The 26,491-nt window shown below is 39.7% G+C and overlaps 1 protein-coding gene across 1 annotated transcript; it reads left to right on the top strand.

Annotated features, from left to right (window-relative positions):
• Nucleotides 1-832: 832 nt before the first annotated feature.
• On the top strand, nt 833-22,743 carry LOC100697850 (CMP-N-acetylneuraminate-beta-galactosamide-alpha-2,3-sialyltransferase 1-like). Its single transcript, XM_019355560.2, has 7 exons — nt 833-984; nt 2,532-2,731; nt 2,871-3,038; nt 11,498-11,543; nt 12,015-12,134; nt 20,074-20,160; nt 22,729-22,743. The coding sequence occupies exons 1-7, from the start codon at nt 937-939 to the stop codon at nt 22,741-22,743; spliced, it is 684 nt and encodes a 227-aa protein (XP_019211105.2). The 5' UTR covers nt 833-936.
• The last annotated feature ends 3,748 nt before the right edge of the window (nt 22,744-26,491 follow it).

Genomic DNA, 26,491 nt, shown 5'->3' with positions numbered 1-26,491 from the left:
TATGTGTGTTTGTTTGTGTGTGTGTGTGTGTGTGTGTGTGTGTGTGTGTGTGTGTGTGTGTGTGTATATGTCTGTACTTGGGGTTTTTTTTGTGGGTTTTCATAATAAAATAAAATTTGGTGCCACAACTTCTCTGTGTGGCAAGGCACAAGTCAGACACAACCTTTGGTAATTGTTTGCACATAGAGTACAAGCCCTCCCTCCCTTTCCCTTTTAATAGTTCCTCATTTGTTGATAGCTACATAGATAGTTTGATAGATACATCCTACAGATTCTTCTTGACTCATATTCCTGCTTTTTTAATTTCATCTTTTTGCTGGTAAGACACATTAAATTTACAGAGACAATAATGACATAAAGAATTAATGCAAATAGAAAATCTGACCAAGATCTGGAAATATTTTGTGCTCTGTGTATTCCTTTCTGTTGGGTGTCATACTATTTTATTCAACTTCAAATAACAGATGTTGTTACTCACATAAACTAATAATGTGGCAGCCGGTTTATGCTGGTAAATGTTATCTGTGCAAGTATCTTAAATGCAAGAGGACACTAACCAACCTTTTATACTTATCTAATTTTGTACCTTCCAGTGCAATGCTGTTAATATGCTGCAAACTATAAATATTTTTTTAGTAAAGAGCTATAATTTCTGTTACTGTTTTCTTAAAGGCTTAGTCCTATTTTTCACATTCACACATGCATTTGTTCTCAGATTGGAACTCTGCTAAGATGTATTTCAAATGGGGAAGATCCAGAGTTCACATTTTCCCACTACTGAGTATCACAGCAATTGTTTTGGTCTCCAACGTTTTGTGGAGTTTTTCTGGGTATACCTTCTGTCATCGGGAGCCGAGCCTTTGTGCCTGTCACAAATGTCTAACAGACAGTGATCCTTGGTTTAACTACATCATCAGTGAAGCTCCTAAACCCTTTATGTCACAGAAACATAAACCCTCAGAGGAAGATTTCAACTGGTGGAAGGTAAATAATGAAAAATCAACGTATCACTTTTTAGCATGTGAGTGAATTCCCACTCATCAGTAAGATACCTTTTTGGGTGATTTCAAACATTTGTGCCATTTTCTAAACACAGACATTGATAATTCATTTCAATGTCAAGCACAAAAACATTACACTTTTTCAACATAAAATATTGGAGCAATTAGTTGTAAATTGCATGTTGCAAATGTTAGTAAATCAGTTTGCATGTTTCCTTTAAATACATTCTTTGACAAAGAAATGTGCTGAGAAATACAACTTGTGCAACTTAGTCAATCACACAAATGTGAGGTCAGACCTTTACCACCAGCACTGGTGCAACATATGTTTGGTGCTACATATGTTCAAGTTTAAACAGAATGTAAAATATTTAGGTTCAATATTTACTTTAAATGTCTAAATGTAAACTGTCTGTCTACAGTGGTATTTAAAAAAAATAAAATAGAAGGACAGTGGTGTTTTTGCACAACAATTGTTGCATTTATTCGCGATGAAATCACAAACACAGCTTCTCTTGTAGTGCAGAAATTAAACATAAAATCAATATTAATACAAGTAAGAATACAGTGGTGTAAAAAAGTGTTGTCCCCCATCCTGATTTCCTTTTTATTTTTTTTAATTCTGTAAAGATGAGTGGGCCAAAATTCCTTCACAGTCCTGTGTAAAAGACTCATTGCCAGTTATCACAAATGCTTGATTGCAGTTGTTGCTGCTAAGGGTGGCCCAGTTATTAGGTTTAGGGGGAAATAACTTTCCATGGGTCATGGGTCATTTTTTTCATGAAACATTTAAGTGTGACAAACATATAAAAACAATGGGAAATCAGGGAAGGGGCAAACACTTTTTCACACCACTGTACACTGCCGTGTTTAAAACGTTTCAAAAGCTGGAATCAACAGAAAAATTATAACTCATGATTTAAGATTTTGGCTTCATTAGACAACATTCTGTCATTCAGAAGTTGTACATTTACATTAAGTTTACCTGAGGTTACATTTGTACATCCCTGCAACACTAACAAAATAAGCCACAGTAGTTTTACACTATTATACACTATACTTTTGATTTGACAGAACATCAAATGAAATAAAAGTGCTCCATGAGTTTTCTGAACATGGTAGCCATATCTTAATTGTGGCCATTATAACAAGAGAGGCCGCGTTCTACATATAGTTAGGTAACACATCAATACACAAACTTAACAATAACAATAAACAATAAACTTCAAACCTAAAAATATTTTGCCTAAATCAGTGTACATTTCTTACTCTTGAGTTTCATTGATCTTTCACAGTCTGAATGTGATGACACAGGCTGATGTGGGAAAAATCACTACAGTGGGCATTGAGACAAGAGCGAACATGTCAAGCTGTCAGCTTAATCAAGAGGAATGTATGTTTGAAAGGGTCTTTAACACTTTCCCAGACTTACTGGTGACTCATGAACCTGTAATCATTCAAGACTTCCTAGAACATTTTTGTTCTGTGAGAAAGTTTGATTTTTTTCAATAACTTTCTCTTCTTTGTCAGAACTTACAGGGGGCAAGACATCAAAACTTGACTTTCTACAATAAAACTCTAGAAAGGCTATTTCAGACAATAACACCAATTGCAGATGTTGGAGAACCTCACCCTGATCACTGCAGGAGTTGTGCTGTGGTGGGGAATTCTGGAAATTTGAGAGGATCACATTATGGACCTCTAATTGATTTCCATAATATCGTAATAAGGTAAAAATCATTTAACACAAACACAAAATCTAATGTCAACAGTGTTCTTGGCAGACCAAAAAATCATAGTCTTATAGAATGCAATGTATCTCAAATGCAAAAAATCTGCACTAAATATCTATCCTTGTGTACCATTTAGAATCAATCGGGGGCATACCAAAGGTTATGAAACAGATGTTGGAACCAAAACAACTCATCGTGTCATGTATCCAGAGAGTGCTACTAGATTGGACAACACCACTCATCTTTTGTTTTTTCCCTTCAAAACACATGACTTTTTGTGGCTTCTGAAGGCCTTAAATCCAGGGTAGGCTAAACATGGCTACTGTCTTGACTTCAAAATATTTCAGTTCCGTTTTTTGCAAGTGTGTTGCTCTGAATATCAGATTTTAACAGCTTTGCAACATAGTTTTAGCTAACTGTAAGGAAAAATGCAGTCTAGTTTTATTTGTTTGAACAACCAAATCAAACAAGGATCAAAATTGTACTTAAAATCTAAAGGACTCCGATCCATAGAGGGTGGTGTGTATGACACTGTTGCACTGTTTTGTTTTGCCACTCAGGGTTAGGGTGTGCCAGTGAACAAGACAATATCTTTTTAGTATAAGATCTAAAACTTGTTGAAGGAATTTATTAGCATATAACTGCTTATGAAAACAGAAATTAGTTTGAAGTATATGGGGTAAACTTGAGCCTCTCTTTTGTGTCTGACAGTGAAACAAAACAGTGATGTTCGTGGTCATTAAACCCAGGCAGCTGCCAGATAGTAAATTGTTACAATTTAAATGCTAATTTAATTTTAACACATGTAAGAAAGTGTCATTATCTTGTTAGCTGAAATAAAAGGGCAAAAGTTGATTAGGAGTAATAACTATGCGTCTAATAGTGATGACCAGAATTTTTTTCTATTGATTTTGAAAAGAAGCCACAGAGTGCTGGAATCCACATTATTGCTCTGGTGGGGATTTTAAGCTGTGAGTGGATCCTGTTCTAAATCGTACTGCCAATGTAATTTGTAGGGTTTATAAAGAGCCATCTGAAGCTGGTAAACACACTGGACACAATAAAATCAGCTCCTACACAAAATCCTTTATTTACTCCAACTCAGTATGACTCAAGTACATAAACAGTTTGGCAGCTATAGGGAGATATCAGTGTCAGACCAACAGATACAGACACTGGCTGCCTCATTCCTGACAGGACCATGACAGATACTTAGTGGATTCCTGGCTGAGTACTGGCTGATGCGTGACTGTAATGATATCCCCGCCTGGGATGTATGCATTGACAACAGGAATGTTAAGGCCCCCAAGCAGCATTTATGAAAACCAGTGGTAATGTCAGTGCACCCATCAGGGAGCACAAAGCTACTGAAAGTTCATTCAGTGAAAAGAAAAAGCGGTGCCTAATAATGTTTTTGAACATGTGCTCCAATTGCGCAACAATATATATGTGTGTGTGGATTTCTGCTGCTAATTGGATATCAGCTTTGCGATTTATTTTAGTGCTCTGGTTCAAAAATTTTGTGCTGTAAAAGGGACACTCCACATCCAACAACTGGTACATGTCCTGCAAATAAGTGTATTATCAAATAAGTGCAGTATTAATGCAGTATTTATGCAGTGCAGTATTTATCTATGAACTTATAAGTGAAAAAACTCCATATGCTGACAGGCAGGAGAGAAATAACAGTTATTAGTGTTTAACCTGGTCTTAATGAGTGACTATACAACCCTTTCTGCCCTGCACAGAATAAGTTTTTTTTTTTTTCAACTATGTAATTTTATACAATTTCTATATCGCTTCTTGGGATTGTGCAATGAAAATATCAGCAACATCATTCCATCCCTCAACTTGAATGTAGGGAATAAACCACTCAAAAGTTATGGGAAAGAATCATCTGAATCCTGACGAAGTAATTTCTACGTGATGGAATGGTCTGAAAAGCCAGAACATGCCTAGTTTATTTATATCTGCTCAGTCAAGAAACAGTTTTCATCGCAGAGTTGCGTTCATGAAAACACAGACTTTAGAATATCTTTTTTTTTCTATCTTGGGGGTAATTGTGAGAGCATGAACTCTCCTCGTTGAAACAAACTGAAGGTTTCAACAGAAAAAACAAAAACAGAATATCAAATAGAAACACCTTACATTTATGGAATTCACATGGCAGTATAGACTGCATTTTTTGGTAGTCTTCTAATATCTTATTTTTTGAAAAGGTTTGTTTGCTCACATTTCCAAAAACCCAGCCCAACACCAGGGGCGGTCCTAGCCTGTTTGGTGCCCTGGGCGAACACTCCCTCTGCCGCCCCCCACCCCCAACACACACACACACAACATATTAAGGATTGTACATTAACATATTTTATTGTGAAAACTGTTTAACCAGATAAATATTTTATATAGTGAGAGAGAGAGAGTATGCAAATGGCTAACAAAGAGTCTTTATAATTCGTCACTGAGAATAGCAGACAAATCAACAATACACCTCTTCCAATTAATGGCTAATTAATATTGTGCTGAACACAGTCCAAGAGATTCAATAAGCCACATCAGTGTCTACTGTCTGTCTACTGTTTACTATCATAGCCAAGTGGCAAACAAAGGTAAACAGAAGTTTACCTTTGTTTGCCATGCGGGGTCCTCTTCTAAAATTCTCCCAAACAAATGCAGGCATGGTCAGGAAGCATTCAGTGTGTATACTTTATTCTGCTGGCCTCCCAAGTGGACAAAAGATTATTTAAAAAGAAAATAAACAACCATTAATTCAAATTAAAACAAAAATCTATGTACAGAACGCAAGAGCCAGCCTACAGGTTACCCTCACTGTAACATCTCACAGACTGCCCCAGTAGGCCCCGATGGCCTCCCTTTATATCCCATTGCCCCTCCCACTAGGCATAAGGGTTATCCCTCCATCTTTTCTTTCACAAACACTCTTTTTCCTCGGCTTTCCATCGGCTTGCCCAACTGCTCGTGTAATTGGCGATCACAGGGAGTCTTTTTATTAAAGGTAAGTGACAAAATATGTTGGCCACCCTATGTACCGCTCAAAATATATCTGTCACCCTTCCCGTTTATCTGCCCGGTTGACTAAAAGAGGCGTAGCCACAGTAACCCAGCGCGACGAGTGTAGAATCTTATGGTGGTGGCGTGAATGCACGTAGGTCAGCTCTCTGCGGCCCGGGACAGTGTAACTCCGTCACCATCCCCTTGCACCCGGAGGTTGGTGTTGTGCGGCAACCTGGAGAGGTAATCTGCCTCTACATTAAGCTTGCCTCGTCGGTGTAAGATGGTGAATCTGAAAGGCTGCAGTGAGAGGTACTATCGTGTCAGCTGTTATGGTCCTTCATGGAATGGATCCAGGTGAACGCTCGGTGGTCAGTTTCCAGCTCAAATTCCCGTCCCAGTAAATAATACCTGAGTTTCATAAGTTCCCACTTAATGGCCAAGGCCTCCTTCTCCACAGTTGAATAGTTGGTCTCTCGTGGCACTAGCTTCTGGCTTAGGTATAGGACAAGATACTCTTCTCCAGGGTCCCCTCGGGCCAGCACAGCTCCAAGGCCAATTGTGGAGGCATTCACCTGGACCATAAATTTCTTACTGAAGTCCAAGCTCCTGAGAACAGGGGTCCTACACAGGTAGGTTTTTAGCATATTGCACACATTTTCACATTCCGTTGTCCATGTTACAGGATTCCGTTGGTGTTTGCTGGTCAAGGCAGTAAGAGGGCCCGCAATGGTTGCAAACTGGGGCACGAATCTTCTGTACCAGCCAACCAGCCCCAGGAAGGACCTTACTTCCTTTTTGGTGCGAGGCCGGGGGCATTTCTGGATGGCTTCCACTTTATCCATCTGGGGATGCACCTCGCCTCTGCCCACTTGGTAGCCAAGGTAGCGGGTCTCCTGCCGTGCTCACTCACATTTAGAGGGGTTAAGGGTCAACCCTGTCTTATGGATTCTTCCAAGGACTTCGGATAGGTGCTGCAGATGTAGTGATCTTCAGCAAAACCTGGGAAGAACATCATCGAGGTAAGCGGCACTATAGTGGTCACACCCCTGTAGTAATTTGTCCATCAGCCTCTGGAAGGTGGCAGGTGCCTCATGTAACCCAAATGGCATCACCGTAAACTGGAACAGGCCGGCAGGGGTCTGGAAGGCAGTCTAGGGTTGAGAGGACTCTTCCTCTTGCACAGATCCAGGGTGGTGATGTAACTGGCCCCTTCGATCTTCTGGTCCCAGTCTTTCCCAGTGTCTGACACAAACTTCTGCAACATCTTCAAAGTTTGCCATCAGGACGTCAACTTACCTACCACAGACAGATGGTTTGGTGGAGAGGTTCAACCAGAGATGCCTAGCTGGTTGTGGAAGAGCTGCATCAACCTGGAAGTTTGTCCCTTGGTCTGTTAAAATCTCATCTGGTATCCCCACCCTGGAGAAAAGCTGTACTAGTGCACGCAGGACATTGGATGCCGTGACTGCACGCAGAGGGAAAGCTTCTGGGAAGCGAGTTGCATAATCACACACTACCAAAATGTACTGATGACCACTACTACTTTTTACCAGAGGTCCCACAATGTCCATGACTATCCTACGGAAAGGAGTGGAGATGACAGGGAGTGGCTGTTGGAGAGCCCTGTCAGACTTGCGAGCTGGACAAGTTTTCTGGCAGGTAGGGCATGTACGGCAATATTTCTGTATGTCTGTGTACATTGACAGCCAAAAGAAATGTGAACTAACTAACATATAGGTTTTCTGGCGACCCAGATGACCTGCCCAGGGGAGTGTATGTGCTAGGTGCATAATGGTAGGTGCCTACAACTAGAAGGTATCACAAGCTGTTGGTGCTCACTGCATACAACATATTTTTGTCAACAATGAACTTCTCTTTCACTCCCCATTTTCCAGTTCCCCCCTTAGTAACCTTAGCAAACAAAACTTTCAGTGTTTCATCCTTCCTCTGTAACAGAGTGATATTTTCTGCTACATCCCATTTCAAGTTCTTAGTGTCTGGCCCCTTTGACCATAGCTGCTTCTCAAAGCGGCGTTGGCGACGGGATTTTCTTGGCCCATTAGTGCCACCCTCACACAGTCTATTGTCAAAATCTGGCAAGGGTTGGCAACCAGCTCTAGTGACCACGGGGGCCAGACACATTTAGCTTAGCATTCCCCTTATCCCCCCACATCAGTCTCTTTCAACTGTTCTTCTTTTTCTTGCAGCAAGTCCATGAGTACAGGCATGAGTACATGCACCCTCTTTGGCGTGCAGGTGTGGGCAGTACCAGTCTGGGGCTGCTTGCCATTGTGGTACTTGGAGTGGCCGTTGCTGGTGCCGTGCTCGCTCTGGAGGGTGCTTGGGCCAGGCTTTCATGATCAGTAAAGCCTGAATGCAGCTGAGCAGTGGGAGGGGGAAACAGTCCTCAGCCCCCTGATTTCTGCCAACAGAACCTCCTCTCTCCTTTGCTGTCCTGCCAGGAAGTCCTTCATCATTGGAATCAGTTCTTCATTTGGTTCACGTGTTGTGGTCAAAGCTGTAGACAATGCTGAACCAATCCTGCCTTGGACCTCCTCCTCCTCTGCTGATGAAGATGATATCGGCACTGTCTCCCATGCCAGCTCCTGCTCCACCACTGTCTTCTCCACTTGAAGCTCTCGCTGCTGGGATCGCAGCCCTGTGCGCTGAACTGGGAGGCGTGTTTTCCTCTTCTGACTAGCCATCCCACTTCTGACACCATATGTCGTGGGGTCCTCTTCTAAACTTCTCCCGTAGAAATGCAGGTGTTGTCAGGAAGCGTTTAGTGTGTATACTTTATTCTGCAGGCCTCATAGGTGCACAAAAGATTATTTACAAAAAAAATAAACAACTAACCTAATTCAAAACAAAACAAAAATCTATGTACAGAATGCAAGAGTCAGCCTACACGTTACTCTCACTGTAACATCTCACAGACTGCCCCGGTAGGCCCCGATGGCCTCCCCTTATATCCCATGGCCCCTCCCACTAGGCATAATAATCATCCCTCCATCTTTTCTTTCACAACCACTCTTTTTTCCTCGGCTTATTTCCAGCTGTATTTCTACAATAATTCACAAATACATTCATGGCCACTTTCAGGCAGCCTACAGTGTTTCATAATAAAAGAAAACGCTAAACAAAAAATAATGCAGTTCACATGACCCTCCAAGCGTGTGCGAACCCACTATTTAAACCTCGGGACATTGTACCATCGGCTTGCCCAACTGCTCGTTAATTGGCGATCATGGGGAGTCTACATGACCGGCTTTTTGTTAAAGGTAAGTGACAAAGTATGTTGGCCGCCCTGTGTACAAAATATATCTGTCACCCCTTCCCCTTTTTTCTGCCCGGTCGACTGAAAGACGTGCAGCCACAGTAACCCAGCGCGATGAGTGTAGAATCTAATGGTAGTTGTAGGTCAGGTGTCTGCAGCCCGGGACAGTGTAACTCTGTCACACCTACTAATGAATGTTATCTTGTTTCATCATACATAATACCTGCCATTATCCAAAGACACATCTGCTTACCTGTATCTTTTGTTCATTTCTCCTCCTCTTCTTTTCTCTTGTTTTTTAAACTGAGGACCTGATGGCGTTGACCTTTTCTTGTCCATCTTCCATCAGTAATTTCGCACTTTCCCAGCCCCACAACATAAACTAATAGACCTACACCTTAGTGCACAGATTTGGTTTGTATAGGTTTTTTTTCTGGGATTTCACGCAAACCAGGAAAAATCATTAATACATAATGGGCGTGGATTGACAACATTATGAATGAAATGTGTACTATATCGAAGCAGCACACCTCCTACCCTTTCGACAGGTTGTGTGAGCGCAACAGCAGCAAGCAGGCGCACCGAGGGCCCTCGCACTCACTTTTCGCATATGTGTGTGTGACAGAATTCAGAAAACACATCGGTGCACGTTATAAGTCTATATCATAATGTCTTCTGTTTTTGTGTTTGTTGTAGGGCTGTCAATGTTAACGCATTAACGCCATCATCACGATTAACGCAATTAAAATTTTTAACACAATCAACCCATCTGGAGTGCAGAATGGACAAACTGCCCAAAATGCGTTGACAGAGACATTTCAGGGATTTTGAGTCATTCTGTGCTCCGGATGGATTAATTGCATTAAAAATTTTAATCGTGTTAATCATGATGACAGCGTTAACATTGCCAGCCCTAGTTTGTTGGTTTGTTTTTGTTTTGTTTTATTTTGCGAGCTGGTTATTAGATGCCGCTCCAGCCAGGCAGAGAAAGTAGGCAGAGGAAGTAACAACCCAACAAACAATATGCTAAATGAAAAATTAAGTTCTATCGGTCTCAGAAATAACCTCTACATCTGGTTTTTGGATATAAAGGGAAGTTATTTGCATGAAACAATATTGCTGTTTTTTTGTCTTTTAAAGTTGTATCTATTCATTACATTAGCTTGAAATAGATGAATGAAAAACTATTTACTGGAAACTGACTGTAAAGTTTTATCTATTTATTTAACATTGTCAAATGTTAACTAAGTCTTTATATTTTAATGTTTACAACGAAAGCTATCAAAAGAAAGATAGCAGTTTTATTTACATAGCCCCAAATCAAAACTGTGGCCTCAATGTGTTTTATATTATAAGACAAAGACCCTACAGTAATACTGAGAAAATCATCTAACTATCCAAGTCAAAGTTTTCTTTGAAGAATGTGCCATCTCTTGGTGACACTCTGCAATTGAGTGAAAGGGGTGTATTTATAGTGGAAAGTAGATACGCCCCAAGGGAAGGAGAGGGTGGACTGTCAGCTGACAGTTGGCTGACAGATAACTGTCAGCTGGCTGACCTCTGGCTAAAAGCAGTATTTTTGCTTTGGCTGTATCTGTATATCGTATTTGCAAACCTAATGTAAGTACTTCATTCCCTCATTACAGACTTGACTGAATTTGTACAGTGTAGCTCCCAGTTAAACAAAACAAGAAGATATGTGAACTTGTGAAAATATAGATCTCTTCAAATGTCTGTTGATGTTTCTGCCTAGGTGCCCATGAAGCTGAAAAGCCAAGGACACTTTTAATCACAAAAGAAAGGGGCTAAAATTCTTGAAAGGTTAACTGAACACACAAAATATTGACTATATTTAGTCGTGTTCCTTGCCTGGGGTGTTCCCACAGCTCTTTCGTGAGAAAAACTTGTGTTTTCAGAGTAGGAACACAAACTTAAGCCTTCATCCATTCTCTTGGCAGGCATATCCTTGATGGGTTTTTTTTCACAAACCATCTAATTTTTACAGCATCAAAAATGCCTTGATTTACGTGAACTGAGGTTCATGAACTCAACATCTTGCATTGTCCCATCATATGGGTGCATTCAAGCCTTTGACAGACTGTTAGCTTCCGACAACCTTTACCTGTACCAACCACCGCATCCCCCTATCAGACCTGTTGTCCAGCTGTCATTGGAACCAATGGGAGCAATAAAAAAAGCAGCTGTAAAAATAAAAAAAAAATTCTAAAGAAAAGATCTAAGTGGGCCAATCAACAGAAATACCTTCTGTTGATTGGCCCACTTTCTGAGACAATCCATCAGAGGTCATCCTTTCTTTTTTGAAACAGAAAAATAGTGCAGAAAGTTATATGAATTGTTATATGAACAACTTAAACTTTTCTTGTGATTTCCAAGTCATAGGTAATTATTAGCATTTATTTGTTAAACAAAAAGTTCTCTTTCAAATTTAAAGATACATTTAATCTTTTCAACAGGGAGAATGATGCACCAAACTTAAAGAAGATAGCTAACAAGGATTTGGTGAGTATTTTAGGTTTACATGAATAAAACTGGCAGATATTGATAGCTAAGAAGTCCGACAATAAATTTAAGCTACCATTAATTCAGGCAGGCCACAAAGTCAGCTGATTTTACACACTGAACTGGCAAATCTCATATACAGTAGGTTTTACTATTAACCTGCTTTAGCCTATCCACCAGTGCTACAGTTGTGCAAGCCATTTCACAAACCACCAGCTTTTACTTTGTTGCAGTATTTGCTGTTTACGCTGCTCTGTATTAGGTACTGTTATGGTTTTCCCACTCTCTCATACTTGACATTTATGTGCCTGGAAGGTCATGCAGGTCATTGAACAAAGCCATGCCGCCAAAAATAAATACTGGCTTCTTTTAGCTATGGGGGTGCTAATTTAAGGAATTTTATTGTGCATTAATTGCAAAAAGGAATAGTTCATAAAACCCAGATTTAAGGCTATATCTGATTCGTAACAGATGATGATCCTCCATCCGGCTTTCATGAAGTATGTTCATCAAGTCTGGCTGGGAAGGAAAGGATATTATCCGTCCACTGGCTTTCTTGCTGTGGTTCTCAGCCTACTGATGTGTGATGAGGTATGTTCACTTTAAACAATTTGTACATTGTGCATCTGACTGACAGTGATGGTAGTTAAACACCAAGAAACACTGATTTACCAGCAAAGTCGAGAACGAAATCTGCCTCAGATAACTACATGACTAAAACAGAAATGTATCTATGATTATTTCTTGACTCTTTGAGGCACACTCAAAGAGTCAAGAAGAGTGTGCCTCTAATAGTGTAGTTGTTAACATATTTACTTGCCAACCAAGGGCAGCTAATATTCCAGCTAAAGACACATCCCCTTTTAGGGTTGTGTTTTAAGGTTGTATCAGGAAGGTTGTGTCAAGTGTAAAAAGCTCTGCCAAATCAAACACGTAGAGCTACCCACTTGTGTCGAGAGAGCAACTGAAAGTAGTTTTGTGTAACTCTTAGATAGCAGTGTGCATAATGCCAAACTTTGTATTAATAAAATGCCAAGTAAATACAGGGCAAGTGTTGGAGTCAAGCAGGTTCAACCATTAGTTTTCACCTACAAACACAGCTTATGCTTCTATGTTGGGGAGAACAGTGTAACATGATTTATGAGTATATTTGTTTGCCTAAAAAAGCAATTTTTGTGTCAGCTTCTGTTTAAATGAATTATATAAATAAAATTAAGTTGACATTTGCTTAGCGTATGTTTGATGTATTTTTTTTCCGTTCCAATAAAATATTTCAGTTAACATCTTACAGTTGGCTGAATATATCTGAATATAATCTGTAGTCAGTAAGTCTGCTAAAATAACAAGTATGATGACCACTTACACCCTCAGACTTTCACTTGTTTTACTTTTATAAAAAAAACTTTATAGCCTTATTTCAAACTCACTTCAAAAGTCTACACACAATATGCCCCATAATGACAAAGTGGAAAAAGTTTGCTTGAAATTCTCCCAAATCTATTACAAAAATAGTCATAAAGTCATGACACCAGCTGAAATCTATCAGTAATTAGAAACCAATACTGCTACTTAGTGAAAATTAATATCACCTGGTTCACTCCCAACTGATGATATATAAACAGGTGTCTCAGTGTCAAGGTATTACACAAGAAACATCTCATGATGGGTAAAACCAATGAGCTCTCTCAAGACTCCTGCAACCTTTTTGTTGAAAGCATACTAATGTCATTGTTTACCGAAGAATTTCTAAACTACTGAAGGTTCCAGTGAGCACTGTTGGGGCCATAATGTGGAAGTGGAAAGAACATCATTTCACTATAAAAACCGACCACAACCAGGTGCTCCCCACAGGTTTTCAGACAGAGGAATGAAAATAATTATCAGAAGAGTTGTTCAAGAGTCAAGGACCAGTTGTAGGGAACTACAGAATGGAATCAGCAAAACAGTTATTGTTGTATCAAAAACAGCAATAACTAATAATGCACTCACCCACCATGGCCTGTATGCATTCTCACCATGCAAGACTCCATTGCTGAAGAAAAAGCAAGTTGAAGTGTGTTTAAGGTTTGCTGAACAACATTTAGAAAACCCTATGAGATACTGGGGACATAGAGTCTTGTCAGATGAGATCAATTTTAATTTTTTGGATCCCATTTTACACACCATGTTTGAAGGTCAAAAGTCTCTGCATATCACCCAAGCATATTACCAACAGTAAAGTTTGGACTTGAGAACGTCATGGTGTGGTGTCAGCATACAGCATTGGCAAGCTTCATATAATTGATGGCAGGATGAATGGAAAAATGTACAGAGACTTTCATGATAAAAATCAGCTGCTATCTACTAGGATAATGAAGATGAAATGAAAGTGGATGTTTCAGCAAGACAGTGGTCCGAAATACACAGCCAAGGAAACACCAGGTGTTTTCGAAGAAAGGGGATAAAAAAAGGCCCAGCCAATCACCTGAACTGAATCCAAACTGAAAAATCTCTGTAAAGACCTAAAGCTCAGAATTCATAGAAGGGACACACAGAGCACTCAGGATTTGAAGACTGTTTGTGTGGAAGAATTGGCCAAAATCACACCAGAGAGAGCAAGGGACGAAAGGGCGAGAGAGCAAGCGACAAGAGAGGGCAAGGGGCAAGAGAGAGACACACAGACAAAACATCAAGACAAGACTGACCTAACTGGGGGAATGCTGAGGGAAGGACACAGAGATGAGACAAAGACATTAACTGGACCAAATAACAACCAAGACAACCTAACTAGAAATACCTAATAAACTCAAGAGCTTAAGCAAACTGAACTAGGAAACACAAGATACACAGAGAACATAATAATGAGTAAACAAGACTGCAAAACACCATAAACACAGAATACTGGGTAAACGACCCAGGTACACTAACAGAGTATTTAATACTATTTACCTGTGTCATTTCTCATTATTACACATAATTTATGGACATCTATGGTTTGATTTCTTTGCATATGTGAATTGGATGGGTATTTACCAACATCTGATGAGAATTTCTTGTCAACAGCACCTTTAGAAATACATTTACTTCAAAAATCAGTGACATGATCAATACTTGCTTTAGGAGGTAGAGTAAGTCATCTACTAATCGGAAGGTTTGTGGTTTGATCCCAGGCTCCTCCAGTCTGCATGCCAAATATTGTTGGGGAAGATACTAACCCCAAGTTGCTCTTTGATGCATCCATCGGAGTATGAGTGTGTGCGAGAATGTTAGATTAAAAGCACTTAAGCATAGAAAAAAGTGCTTGACTGAATCGGTGAATGAGGCAAGTTGTATAAATCGCTTTGAGTGCTCCAGGAGAATCGATAAGCGCTACATAAGCTATATATATATATTTTGCTACTTACCAATATGAGAACAGCCCCACCAAGGCTGAAGATGGAGCAAAACTGGAAGTGCATATGGGAAGAGGATACAACCTATAACAACAATGCTTAGTGGCTATTAGAGCTAAGAGCAGACCACAGCAACAGAAATGGTAAAAACTGTACTAATATATTCAGTAGGGATGTGGTGAACAACAATACAAGCCTTCAAGCCAATAGCAGAAGTCATATCAAGTGTGGCACATATCACAGACCACTGCTGTTCTGCATAGGCCCGAACCCCCTCAGCCAGAACATTAAAACATCTGGCTATCGATACCGACTACAGACTAGAGCAATCCTTATTCAACTCCTCTACTTTGATGACATCAAGATGTATATAGCCCTTGCTAAAATAATTCATTTGTTTTGATGACTGATTAATTCATCTGAGTTCATTATGTGTTTTAATGTTCAAAATGCATACTAATGGTTAAAATACAGAGAGAAACTATTTAAAATGTGTTAAAATATTTTAAGTTATAAGTTGTATTATTTACCCGTTAAGTGAAAGAGTTTGGAATCCATACAAATTTGTGTAATGTATGTTTGTTGTTTAGACTCAAAGCCTTCTTATTTATGTTTTGAAGTGTCCTTTGTTACATGCCAGTAAAATTAAAGAAAATTTTAATGGCACGCCGTGTGTGTGAGAGGGAGGAGAGATAAGCTACTGCTATCGAATGGGCATTTGACGACCAGTTACCTGACGTGTGGAGCTGTGTTGTAACCTACCAAGAGGAGGAGGAGACAGACATCTTTCCGGTCTGATATAGGTAAACCTTGTGTGGTCCGTTCTGCTGGTGTGAGCTGTGGATTTTGTGTGACCCAGTGGACTGTGTGTCCCAAGACCATGCCCTGCTGGCGGGTTGACCCCTTTTCTCCCACCTGTCTATTTGAACTATCAGGAGCCGTGAGTATGTTATTGGAACGTGCCTTTTATTTTACTGCTTGTTTACAAGTGAAGCGGCCATTTCGTTTTAGGCCACAATGCACCCCAGCCACGACTCAGGCCTGCAACAACAGGTTAATTTTCAGAAAGTCTGGAACTAAGGCTACATACATCAGTGCTACATATTACTTTAAAACTCAAGTGATTTTACTTATTTTCTTTATTTTGTTTTTTGTTTTTACTGGAAATTACTAACTAAAGTGAAACTGTTGCATTTCAAATGCTATGCTTGTCTTGTGTGGGGGTTTTTTTTTTTGTTTTTTTACATGATTCATATTTTGGGTTATAAGCATCAACATGGGAATGTCAAAAGTAAACTACACTGTAGTGACCCAGGCCCCACTCACAGGTACATAAACGGGTGTTACATGTATGCCAGGAGTGACATCGACACTGCAATGACAATGGAATGTCATACTGACTGAAGAACTGTTGTCAGATGGTAATAAAGAGAGGGAAAGTAGTCAGAACTGAGGAAATGCACTACCAGAAGGCAACATTGCAGACACTGAGGAAAGCTACAAGTACCTGGGAATCCCCACAGGCAAATAGGAACCATGAAAAAGGCCGCTAGGAAAGCCACAACTCGGCAACCTGAGATTGTATGCCAAGTGGAAAGAAGGTGGCCGAGGACTAGTGAGTGTCAGATCCACATCCAGGATGAAACAAAAAATATCTATGAGTACATCAGCAAGATGGGCACAACTTATTGGTTAGTGAATACCTCAGGCAGCAGAAACCCGAGAAAGAAGAGGAACCATCATGAAATGACAGGTCCCTGCATGTTATGTACCACCGCCGGATAGAAGAAGTGACAGACATCTAGAAATGAATGACTGCACAGAGGCACTAATCATGTAAGCACATGAACAAGTTGGACATGGAACATGGAACACCATAACCAAGTGGCTGGCATACTAAAGGAACATCTGTACTGAGCATGGCCTGGAAGTCCTAAAGTCAAAATGGGACACGCCCCCTAAGGTGGTTGAGAAACGGGTGATGGCTAAACAACTGGATATAGTAGTTGTGGACAAGCAGAGTAAGATGGTCTGAGTGACAGATGTAACTATACCAAGTGATAGCAACATCAGGAAAAAGGAACTAGGGCTGAGAAAGTAGCTCGAGAAGATCTGGAGGGTGAAGGCAAAAGTGGTTCTGTGGTACATGGAGCACTTGGGGCAGTGAGCCCCAAACTGGGCAAGTGGCCTTAACGTATCCCAGGAGTGACTGATTTTCAATGATCATCAGTTGGGTTTCAGTCTGGCCTCTGGCGGGACCACTCGAGGACATTCACAAAGTGGTCCAGAAGCCACTTTTTAAAAATATCTTGATTGCGTGCTTAGGGTTGTTGTTCCATTAGAAGAAGAACCTTCACCCCAGCGAGTGCTCTCATTAATGCTAAAACTATCAGTGAAGATCCTACTACCCATACTTATTCTTTTTGCACCACAACATTTTTGCGTAAAGTACTCTATGGGCTAATTTTCATTAACTCTTCAGTCAGCTTTGTGGTATACTTTAACTAGAGTTGGATGTCTCGAGACCGGTCTTAGTCTTGAGACCGGTCTCGAGACCACTTTTACGTGGTCTTGGTCTCGTCTTGGTCTCGACTGACTTTGTTCTCGGTCTTGGTCTCGCTGTTTCGGTCTTGCGTTCTCAAATCGACATAGTGTTCGGGAGATTTGGAGTCAACCATCAGCGGAGCGGGGGGGAGGTGGCTTACTGGGCTTAAGGCCGGGTCATTTTTTCTGAGGCATGGGGTCTTTTGGAGTGTAATTTGCTAGTTAGATGCCTGACTGACAACTGTATAAAACAACACACGAAGCACAGAGCACACCGTCGTAAATTCCCCCTAATTTTGGTATGATCCGAGCTCAGGCACTGGGCGACTGAGCACAGCACCCATGTGAGCGAGGGGGGAGAAGCTGCTGCCTGCAAGTTTGCTGCAGACAGAGGAGAGCTTAAGTTTGACCAGGTACCAAAGGAAATCATTCATACTGTACCAATAATGTAAATATGACGGTGTATCACAAAAGATTGATATCAAACTGATCACTTGGGTGCGTTACTTGCTCTTCGAGTGAATCAACAAATGGATAAATAAAAAGCCGAACAACAATGCTGTTTTTTTCGAGTCTTAGCTTATATTTCATATTTTCAGTTGTTACCCTCCACGGCTAAACAAACTCTCTAAATCGGTTTCAATTATGTACTGATGAACACAACAATGGACATAAGGAGCTTCTTTCAAAGAAAAAACTCAGGTAGATGTTATTTTATATATTATGCTTTGTATGTTGTTCAGTATTTCTATGCAAAACAAGAGGAATTTCTATATACAGCAGTATATTCACAGTTGAAACCAGATATTTACATACACTTTAGGAAGAAAACATAAAAACTTTTTTTTTACTGTTAAACATCAATTTAGAGTAAACTTGTTTTGTTTTAGATAAATAAATGTTGAAATATCTTTTGAATTAGTTAAATGTCAGAATAAAAAGAGGGAGCTGTCTATTTTAATCACTTTCATCAAATTTAGGAGTACATATACACTAAGTTTATTGTTAATTATTAAGAAAACTCCAGACGATTCCATTCTGAGCTTAAGAAGCTTCTGATAGGTTAGTAGAGTCCATGTGAGTAAATTGGTGGCACACCTGTGGATGCATATAAGGCAAAACACAGAGCCTGTTTCTTTGATATGGGAAAATCAAGAGATATCAACCAAAACACCAGGAAAAGAATTGTGGAGCTCCATAAGTGGGGCTGAATTTTGAATACAAAATACAAAGGTTAACAAATATGTTTTTTATATTTATCAATCTAAAAAAAATAAACATTTAGTCTGATTTGATGTTACAATTAAAAAAGTGTTTGTGTTTTTATCTGAAGAGTATGTAAATATCTGGTTTCCACTGTATATTTGATGATGTTGGTGTTTGGCTTGATTGTCAGCACAAAGAGGGAGAGAGAGGAACAGAGAGGGAGAGAGAGGAGAATGAGGACAGAACAGAGATGGAACAAGAGCAGGTGAGACACACATGTTAGTCAAATGGTTGTTTGCCAAAACTCATCAGAACATGTATCTCGTACCTAGTGTAACTTTTTAGATACCATTTGTTACTTTTCAAATTCTATATTTATTAAGTTTTGCAGGCTTGTTTGCACAACAAGGCTAAATAATTATATAAACTTTTCTGAATCTAAATAGTGTACTTTGGTAGAATTAAAAAATGAGTGTAGTGCAGGTCTATGATGATTTTTAGTGCTACTATCATCTAGTTTTGATTCTGGTTCTGTTTTGGTTAAGTCCTAAGTAGTCCTGATTTCGAACTGTTGTAGTCCTGTTTTAATTCCGGAGCAGTTCTGGGTTTGGTTGAATTGGGGTTTAGTCCCTGTGTCTTGATACAGCCCCGACTTTGTTCTGCCTTGCTGCTTAATTAAAAACTAGTTTAAGGTGTCCTGCATATGTGATATTTATTTTTTTCCTATGAAGTCATTCTTTTTTGAACAAAACTCAAAACAGAGCCTATTAATCTTTCAGTCATTTCTACCCTCACTTAATTTCCTTTTGTTGCTCAGCTCTCACACAGTGGCTCAGCTATGATCCAATCCCTCCATATTGTGGCCAATCACATGCGAGGATATAGGATAATATCATTATGTGAAAAACAGAGGGTGAGAGACGCGACAGTCAAGTGGAGCATGCGTCTGTCCTCTCAGTAAGTGAGTGAGACAGTAGACAGCGGTGAGGAGGGCTGTGCGAAAGCAAAAACACATAAATATGCCTGACACCCGTAAACGAAGCAGCATCTGGCTGCAGTTTAAAGACTTTTTTCGTCTTGGTCTTGGTCTCGGTCTTGTCTTGGTCTCGGATTAGGCGGTCTTGACTACAAGTCTAACTTTAACAGACTACTAACACAAAGATTCTCCATGTCCTCAATATTATGATGATGATTTCTGTAGATATGTGTAATTGTGTGAATTACTCAGAAATAAAATGTAAAAAGACACATCCTTATTTTCATACTTATTCATTCAAAAACATACTTTAAGGATGCAATTAGTTAATGAATGAATAAATAAAATAAATAAATTATGTTGCCACTAATTGCATTCTATTTATTTATTTAAAGTTTTACATTAAATCTTCACTTCAATTTTGTTTCCTCAGGTCAGTGTCTTTGGATTTGGAGCAGACAGCGAGGGAAACTGGAGCCATTACTTTGAAATCCTCAGAAACAAAAAATTAAAAACAGGAGCCCATCCAGGAGAAGAAGAATATAAAATCATTGAAAAATTACACAAAAAAAAGAAAATTGTTTTTTTTAAAGGATGGTAATTTCTTTTTCATGTTTGCATTTCCCTTTTTATCAGTTGCAAGTCATCTAACCCTAAACCTGTGTTATAAGAATATATAATCACTAGCAAAAACAAAAGAAACCAAAACAAATGCTACCACTATTTACTAAATTTATCTATATCTAACGTTATCACTAGTAATCTTATCTACATTATTTTGCCTTCAAAAATACAGAAAATGCAATGCAAAATCCAAATTGCAGGGCCTGCCATTCACATTAAACCCCTGTAACTTGCTCATCATTTAAAAAAAAAAATATAAATGCTTATTGCTAAAGGGTTATTGTATACATTGTATAGTCATACGGGATGCTCCCTTTCCATAATAAAGATTAAACAAGTCTTTATTTAAACAGATGTGCCTGAGAGCAGTGTTTTTGATCTGTGTTCTTTTTGGGTGTACCGATTTTCCATCCATCCAATCTTTTCCACTTGTCCTTATCAGAGTTGGGGTGGGGGGGTGTTGGAACCTGTGCAGAGATGTTTGAAGGGGCGGGCGCTTAAAGTTAAAAGGGGGCACACAGAACCAGGCTGAATAAAAGCAACCCACATTCATCAAGAATCTAATATGGAGTCACATCATACTATATCACTGTCATCAGGTGGGGATAATGCAAAGCAAACATAGCTTATGTTTCACCTGATGGGGTACAATGTTGCTCCTGAGGGGTTGCTGCTGCACCTGCTGCTGATAGTGCTGGAGGGCCAGTTTCAAGAAAAGGACACTTGGGGCACCCAACAGGAAAGGGGCATGTACTGAAGCCCCTTCGGGGGGGGGGCGTTTACCATCACTAATAGGCCTATAGTACTGTACTTTAATGTTGGTCATAAGGGTGGTACTTCAAGAGCCATATATTTTATGAGGTGGTTTTCATTGTGAAAAGTTTGAGAACCACTGCTCTACACACTCTTTTCAAATGGACATCTTACTATTTATTACAATTTGAAGAAAATTAAAAACACCCCCAGGCTTATTTTCAGTTTGAGTCTGCCAAACAGTCAGAGGTGGTATGGTACCCAGTCCTCCTGGGCCATCTTGCTTTCTGTCTCCTCTTCTGTTCTCTCACTCTCCCTCTTCTGTTGGTACGAGTATGTCTGTGTGGATGTGTATGTTCCAAAGGCAGAGTGTGCCTGAGATCTCCGCCCTTCTGATCACACACCTGAGCTGCATGTCAAATCTGGGTATGAAAGGCTGGAGCATCTTCTCAGTCACTGTTGGGTTACTGCACTGCATGCATTATAACAAGTTCAGTGCAAAATTATTGCGGGTGTGTTGCTTTATTATTGTGTGCTTTGTTCAGAAACCCACAACTGAGGAGAAATCTCAGTTAAGACTTCTCTTGTTATTTTCCAGTGTTTTTTCCCCCTAACCTTCACTGTCCAGTTGTACATTTTCCCTCAGTGCAGTTGTGCTCATGTTTTGTTACTTCCTGTCTTATTTTGCATCTCATCTCTCATCTTGTGTGCTTTGTTTTAAGGTTTGTTTCTACTTCTTTCATTAGATTCTGGTCACCTGTTCACCTCTCTCATCAACTGCCTCATTTGTATATTTAAGGTCTCAGGTTTCCTCAGTTTCATGTCTTGTTCTCCATCATGTTGTGTGCTTTTCTGTTATTATATTTTGTATTAATGTGTCTAGATTGTGCTCTATATGTGTGTTCTGTGCCCTTAAGTGTCTCTGCACATCCTCCTTTTGATTGGTGAGCTGTTTCAAGCTGGCTTTGATCTGGCAGGTGCTGATTGGTCGCCATTATCAAGTGGCCGTTTTAAAAACCCTGTCTCCAGCAGTTGTTCTCCTGGAAGCAGCTGTCAGCAGCAGCAGACATGTCCTCAGCCTCCAATCCTTCAGTGATCAATTTTTGAGTGTGTCTTCAGAGAACCATTAAGTTTTGTATATAGCATTTTGTATTTACCCAGCATGTGTCTGGCTCCACACATAGCAAAGAACACACAATTGACCTTGTTTTTATTTTGGGTTTAAATATTGATACTATTTGTACTGAGGACATTTTTATTTCTGATCATCACCATATTCTTTTTAACTTGTCTTTTCATGAGCCTCTGTCTCCTGTTGCCGGATGGCTAGCTCTTACATCTTAAATTCCTCCACAGCTGAGAAATTCTCTGATGCTTTTCATTCATATTTTTCCCCTTTATCTGTAGAGCCCTTCTCTTTAATAATCATTTTCTTTTCCATTTTAGATGAAATCTGTCCTTTTAAAATGAGATTAGCGCCTGTTTCCAAGTCCTCACCTTGGTTAAATGACAGTGTTTGCTGCTTGAAAAGTTCTTGTTGCAAAGTTGAGCGCTTGTGGAGGAAAACTCATTTAAATGTTCATCTCCTTTACTTAAAGGATCTTTTAGTTTCTTTTAACAATGCAATTAGAGATGTGAGGGCTGCCTAGTTTTCATACCTGGTTACAAAGATTAGTCTGCGTCTCCTAATTAATTTGTGTTTCCCTTACAGGTCCGAACTGCTTAGGTGGCAAAAAATGCGCATGCTCTTTGCAAGCTCGTTCCCGGCTCGTAACCAGCATGCTCTGCCATCAAGGGTGAGCACTGCTTAATGGTAGTGATGTGGCTGATGCAAGTCAGATACTTTTATTGAGCAAAATTGTGATTAATAGTTAAATGTTATTTTGAGGGGCACAGGCAGGACTCCACATGCACTCCCACATAAAAACTAAATGTTTTGTGTCACTCCCATTTCTTCTTGTTGCATGATGAAGCTCTACTTGGAACCTTGTTAAGATCCAACCATGCAAAATATGATTTTTTTGCCATTTTTCAATTAGTCTTAAACTTTTGATCAGGACTGTATGTATTATATATTACTCTTGCTGGATCTAGAAAATATCTAGGAATTTGTATTATAATTCGATTTTCATGTAATACTAATATTCAATATCAGTCCTTTCATTTTATAACCACGTATCCACCCATGGTCATGATAGGGCAGGGCTCTGTCCTGGGATCCTTCAGTGAAAGGCAGTGTATACCCTGGTATGGTATCCACTCATAGTTGTATTCAATATTTGGTTCAAAAATATGAATGAAAACAAAAATCAAACTAGGATTCTTACAAATGAAAAGATAGCTGTATATAGTCAAGTCTCTCTTTGATTGTATCGTCCACCTGATCCATCAAACCTTATTCATTACATCTTCATCATTAAACCTCTGGTTGCTTCATTTTTCTATTATAAATCACATGCTTTAAAGGTTTTAGTAGAGCTGCATTATCATGGTGAGCCAAAGTGCTTTGTATGTGTGTGTGTGTGTGTGTGTGTGTGTGTGTCTGTGTGTGTCATTAACGGCTATAAAAGGCCTTTTGTTACAGGACATAGTGAGGTTTGAGTTTGAGTTAGATGGTCTGCACTTTGAAATGGAAGGCAGCCCTCCTACAATGGGCAGCTAACAACATCAGTTGGACGTGCCCGAGTCCACCTACAAAACTGGTCCACAGCAAAAATATGAAATGATTTGCAAACACTGAAAAGGTTAAAGCTGCAGAGAGTTATGGCAATATCTTTGGAAGCGGTTTACACAGCTAATAGTGTACAATATGATGTAACCATGGAGACAGAGTTAGTCATGTTAGCTACCTGTGCATGTTTACCACAGTGAATGAGGTGATTGTGTGCACAGCCTCCACATACTGCACAGGATAAAGACATTACTTGAATATTTTTCTAAAATATATATTTACTTTCTGTTGACCATTACCTCGGCTTCAGCATTAGTGTTTCAGCCTACAAATCTACAATGTCTACAAATGTACAAGAAGCATTCTTCTCCACATCATCGTGGAAGCAGCAGAAACAGCGGAAGTTTTTTTGCTCTACCTAAAGGAAAAAGCACAATATCTTAAGTGAAACCGGTCAGGTGAAATAATTAAGATATAAAAAATAATTCAATGCAATGTCTCAGGGAGCTTAGTTGATATCAGCTCAGCACAAATAATACTCTGTGTCAGGGAACTAGCGGTTTTTATGTTTTCAGTCATTTAACTTCCATCCATCACAGGCCTTCAAGCTGGCAGTAGTTAAACTTTTACTTAAAAAGCCATCTCTTGAGCCAGTGGTCTTAGCTAATTATAGGCCTAACCTTCCTTTCATATTAAAAATTATTCAAAGAGTAGTTGTCAAACAGCAAACAGATCATCTGCTGAGGAATGGCTTATGTGTGAGTTTCAGTCAGGTTTCAGAGCTCATCATAGTACAGAAACAGTTTTAGTGAAGGTTACAAATGATCTTCTTATGGCCTTTGACAGTGGACTCATCTCTGTGCTTGTCCTGCTAGACCTCAATGCAGCATTCGATACCGTTGACCATAATATCCTATTACAGATCTATTACTAGACTGTAGGTATTACAGGTACTGCGCTGCATTGGTTTGTATCATATTGATCTAATAGACTCCAATTTGTTCATGTAAATGGAGAGTCCTCTTCACACACTCCGGCTAATTATGGAGTTCCAGAGGATTCAGTGCTAGGAGCAGTTCTATTTACATTATACATGCTTCCCTTAGGCAGTATAATCAGAAGGCATAGGATACAACACCCAACTTTATCTCTCCATGAAGCCAGATAACACACACCAATTAGTTAAACTGCAGGAATGTCTTAAAGACATAAAGACCTGGATGGCCTCTAACTTTCTGCTTCTTAATTCAGATAAAACTGAGGTTATTGTATTCGGCCCTGAAAATCTTAGAAATATGGTATCTAACCAGATTCTTACTCTGGATGGCATTACCTTGGCTTCCAGTTACACTGTGAGGAACCTTGGAGTTGTTTTTTGACCAGATTATGTCATTCAATGTGCATATTAAACAAATATGTAAGACTGCTTTCTTCCATTTGCGCAATATCTCTAAAATTAGAAATATCCTGTCTCAGAGTGACGCTGAAAAACTAGTTCGTGTATGTGGTGGTGGTGTGGTCCCTGGCTCAGCTGCAGGGGAGGAGTGGTACAGTGAGCTCAAGGGGGCGGTACCAGGAGGCAGGTGAGCCACAGCTGGTGGCAATTGTCTGATGATGGTGTCTCTTTTCCATGTCTCTATAAAGTGAAGGCAGAGTGTAGCACGGATGAGGAGAGAGCTGGACTGAAATGGACTGCCTTCCTTGTGTGCATAACTCTCAATAAAAACAATAACAGTGTGTAGAACCATTGTGTGTGGTGTATACTTCTACAACACATTTATTACTTCCAGGCTGGACTACTGTAATTCATTATTATCAGGATGTCCTTAAAACTCCCTGAAAAGTCTTCAGTTAATCCAAAATACTGCAGCAAGAGTTCTGACAGGGACTAGAAAGAGAGAGCATATTTCTCCTATATTGGCTTAGTGCATCATGGAAATCCCCCAGCAGCCTACACCTATTGCCGCAAAACTGAGTATTTCTTCTTCAGTCACCTTTCTCACTCACTATGTGTTAATAGACCTCTCTGCATTGAATCATACTTGTTACTAATCTCTAGCTCTCTTCCACGGCATGTCTTTTATCCTGTCTTCCTTCTCTCACCCCAACCAGTTGTGGTTCTGCTGAAGGTTTCTTCCTGTTAAAAGAAAGTTTTTCCTTCCCACTGTTTCCAAAGTGCTTGGTCATAGGTGGTCATTTGATTGTTGGGTTTTCTCTGTATGTATTATTGTAGGGTCTACCTTACAATAGCGCCTTGAGGCAACTGATGTTGTGATTTTTTGCTTGAATTCATTGAACTGAATTGAATTGAATTGAAGTGAAGTGAAGTGAAGTGAATTGAATTGAATAGACCCTGTACACGAAAAATGCTAACTTCCTGTTTTAAGACCAGATGTAGGGTCTTACATTTCCGGTAGCTTTATTTTGCGGTCAATCGCTACTGCGAAGATGGACTCCAAAATTATGTCCAAAACACAAAAACGGAAAGATCGCGTTAAGTTACAAAGAGCAGAAGGTGGGAACACTCACCACTGCTGTGTCATAAAAAAAAATCAAATGATCAATTTTGACGTTTGAAGAGTGTAGATCGATTGGTTGTTTACATCACTCAACACAAGCAGAACTGCATTACAAAATGAGAAGACACATCGTCCACATTCAGAAGCACATCTCTGTATAGTGACAGTTCTTATGATTTAAACAGGCAAATGTTCAGCATTCAAACTACAGGTGAACAATAGTCAAAGCCAGATGTTTGTCCCGTTATGTCGATATCAGCTAGTCAAGTACACACTTACACAGC

The sequence above is a fragment of the Oreochromis niloticus genome, unplaced genomic scaffold (genome assembly GCF_001858045.2).
Source record: "Oreochromis niloticus isolate F11D_XX unplaced genomic scaffold, O_niloticus_UMD_NMBU tig00001654_pilon, whole genome shotgun sequence".
NCBI lineage: Eukaryota > Metazoa > Chordata > Actinopteri > Cichliformes > Cichlidae > Oreochromis > Oreochromis niloticus.
The sequence above is the reverse complement of the archived record's forward strand: the minus strand, read 5'-3'. Positions and strand labels throughout refer to the sequence as shown.

What these genes read in the sequence shown, in the direction of transcription:
- LOC100697850 (XM_019355560.2), top strand. Translation starts at nt 937, where the DNA reads ATGTCACAGAAACATAAACCCTCAGAGGAAGATTTCAACTGGTGGAAG. An exon ending in AAGATTTCAACTGGTGGAAG is followed by an intron (nt 985 to 2,531) that starts GTAAATAATGAA and finishes CTTCTTTGTCAG; the next exon opens with AACTTACAGGGGGCAAGACA. An exon ending in AGATAGCTAACAAGGATTTG is followed by an intron (nt 11,544 to 12,014) that starts GTGAGTATTTTA and finishes GATTCGTAACAG; the next exon opens with ATGATGATCCTCCATCCGGC.